General features: G+C 41.3%; 1 protein-coding gene across 1 annotated transcript; it reads right to left on the bottom strand.

Moving 5' to 3' along the window:
• Positions 1-420: 420 nt before the first annotated feature.
• On the bottom strand, positions 421-1,341 carry LOC138795308 (olfactory receptor 2K2-like). Its single transcript, XM_069974296.1, has one exon. The coding sequence runs from the start codon at positions 1,339-1,341 to the stop codon at positions 421-423; it is 921 nt and encodes a 306-aa protein (XP_069830397.1).
• Positions 1,342-1,864: the final 523 nt, after the last annotated feature.

Genomic DNA, 1,864 nt, shown 5'->3' with positions numbered 1-1,864 from the left:
CGCTGGCATGTATACTCACCGCAGCTGATCGGTGTCCCGTGGCGCCATTCCGGTCCAGTAGCACCGAAACGTGGTGATTATACATGCCAGCGCCTAGCTGGGGTGGCAATAATAATTTTTTGTGAACTGCTTCTTTAACTTCAAATGCTAAAAGCTTTGGCTTGAACAAACTGAAGCGTGCTCGAGGTTCGCTCATCTCTAGTAGACACATTTGTCCATTCTTACTTTTCCTCTTGGATCCTGAGATGCATGGCAGGAAAAAAAATGCAAATGGCTGTGATAATAATAGCGACCCCTACAAGATCTTTATGTTGCGATAATGCATTGAATTTGTATTGCAATAAATTGTAGTTTCTAACGATTTTGCAGTAAGACGAGGGTGGACATATCTATCATTCAGTTCCAGCCACGTAACTGTAATTATAGATTTCTCTTTTTTGTTTCAAAAATTTTGGTGACATCTTTATTTTTAAGACTATAAATAAGAGGATTCAGCATTGGGCTCAGAATCGAAGTTAGAATCGAAGTGTATTTTCCTTGGTCGGCTGTGTACTTGGATGGCACCAATAACATAACCAGCAGCGTCCCGTAGAGCAAGGCCACCACGGTGATGTGAGAGCTACATGTAGAGAAGGCCTTAGAGCGTCCGGTGGAGTGAAGCTTTAATATAGACGATATAATAACAATATATGATACCAAGATAAATATAAAGGGAACAAAGAAAGTAATTATGGTGAGAATTTTAATCCCAATCTCAATCTTGAGAACACTGTCACAGGACAACTTTAGTAAAGGCAAAATCTCACAGGCGAAATGGTTGATCTGGTTTGGGTTGCAAAACTTGACTGGTAAAAAGACTGATGGAACCAATGTCGCTATAAAACTTATCACACAAATAAAGGCGGTGAGCCGATAGCAAATGCTCCACCTCATGATGATGAGATAGCGGAGTGGTCTACAGACAGCCACATAGCGATCGTACGCCATGAGGGCAAGTAGTAGAGATCCTGTTTGGCCCAAGAAGAGTGCAGCGTAGACTTGCAAGCGACAAGCAGTCAGAGATATTATTCTGCTAGAAGACAAGAGGTCCACCAAAAGTTTCGGAACTGATCTTGAAGAATGAAAAATATCGATCAAAGACAAATTGCAGAGGAAAAAGTACATGGGGGTGTGTAAGTGTGCAAAGATGATGATCACGCACACCATGAAGCTGTTACCGACTATAGTCACCAAATAGATGGAGGAAAACAAAAGGAAAAGGACAACATTTATCTTAAAATTTTGGGTGAAACCAAGGAGAACGACCTCATTGATAAGTGTCTTGTTCATGGGGAGATCCATCGTCCAAAAATCTTCAATTTCTAATAAAGTTGAAAGAATTTCCTGTAAATTTGGTTTGATCACATAAAGTACCAAATGGTTCATTCTATAATTTATTCATCAGTCAGTAATGCAGCTCATCACACCTGGAGATGCCACTGCAATCAGCTGATCAATGCCGATCTGACTGCATGGCCCATGGGGTGTCCTGTATGAACAAGGGTTGTCATAATAGAACAATCCCTTTAAATGTCTGACGCCCTATCCTTACTACACGGATCGATGGGCAGCAGACCGTCCCTATTGTCATCGTGATTTTAGGACACGCTGAAAGACAACAATCGGCCAACATTGTGCATGTCAGCTGATGGATGCCTTTCAACATGAGCTATTACACAAAACGATTATCAGCCAGAACGGCCAGTAATCAGCCAAGTAATCGCTTTGTGCAATAGGACCCTGAGGCATTAGTGAGCGGGCATATCCCTGCTTGTGGGATGCAAATAAAATATTCACAAAACAAGTGTTTTTAACTATTTTTTTA

The sequence above is a fragment of the Dendropsophus ebraccatus genome, chromosome 6 (genome assembly GCF_027789765.1).
Source record: "Dendropsophus ebraccatus isolate aDenEbr1 chromosome 6, aDenEbr1.pat, whole genome shotgun sequence".
NCBI classification, from domain to species: domain Eukaryota; kingdom Metazoa; phylum Chordata; class Amphibia; order Anura; family Hylidae; genus Dendropsophus; species Dendropsophus ebraccatus.
This window is presented reverse-complemented; position numbering and strand designations above follow the sequence as displayed.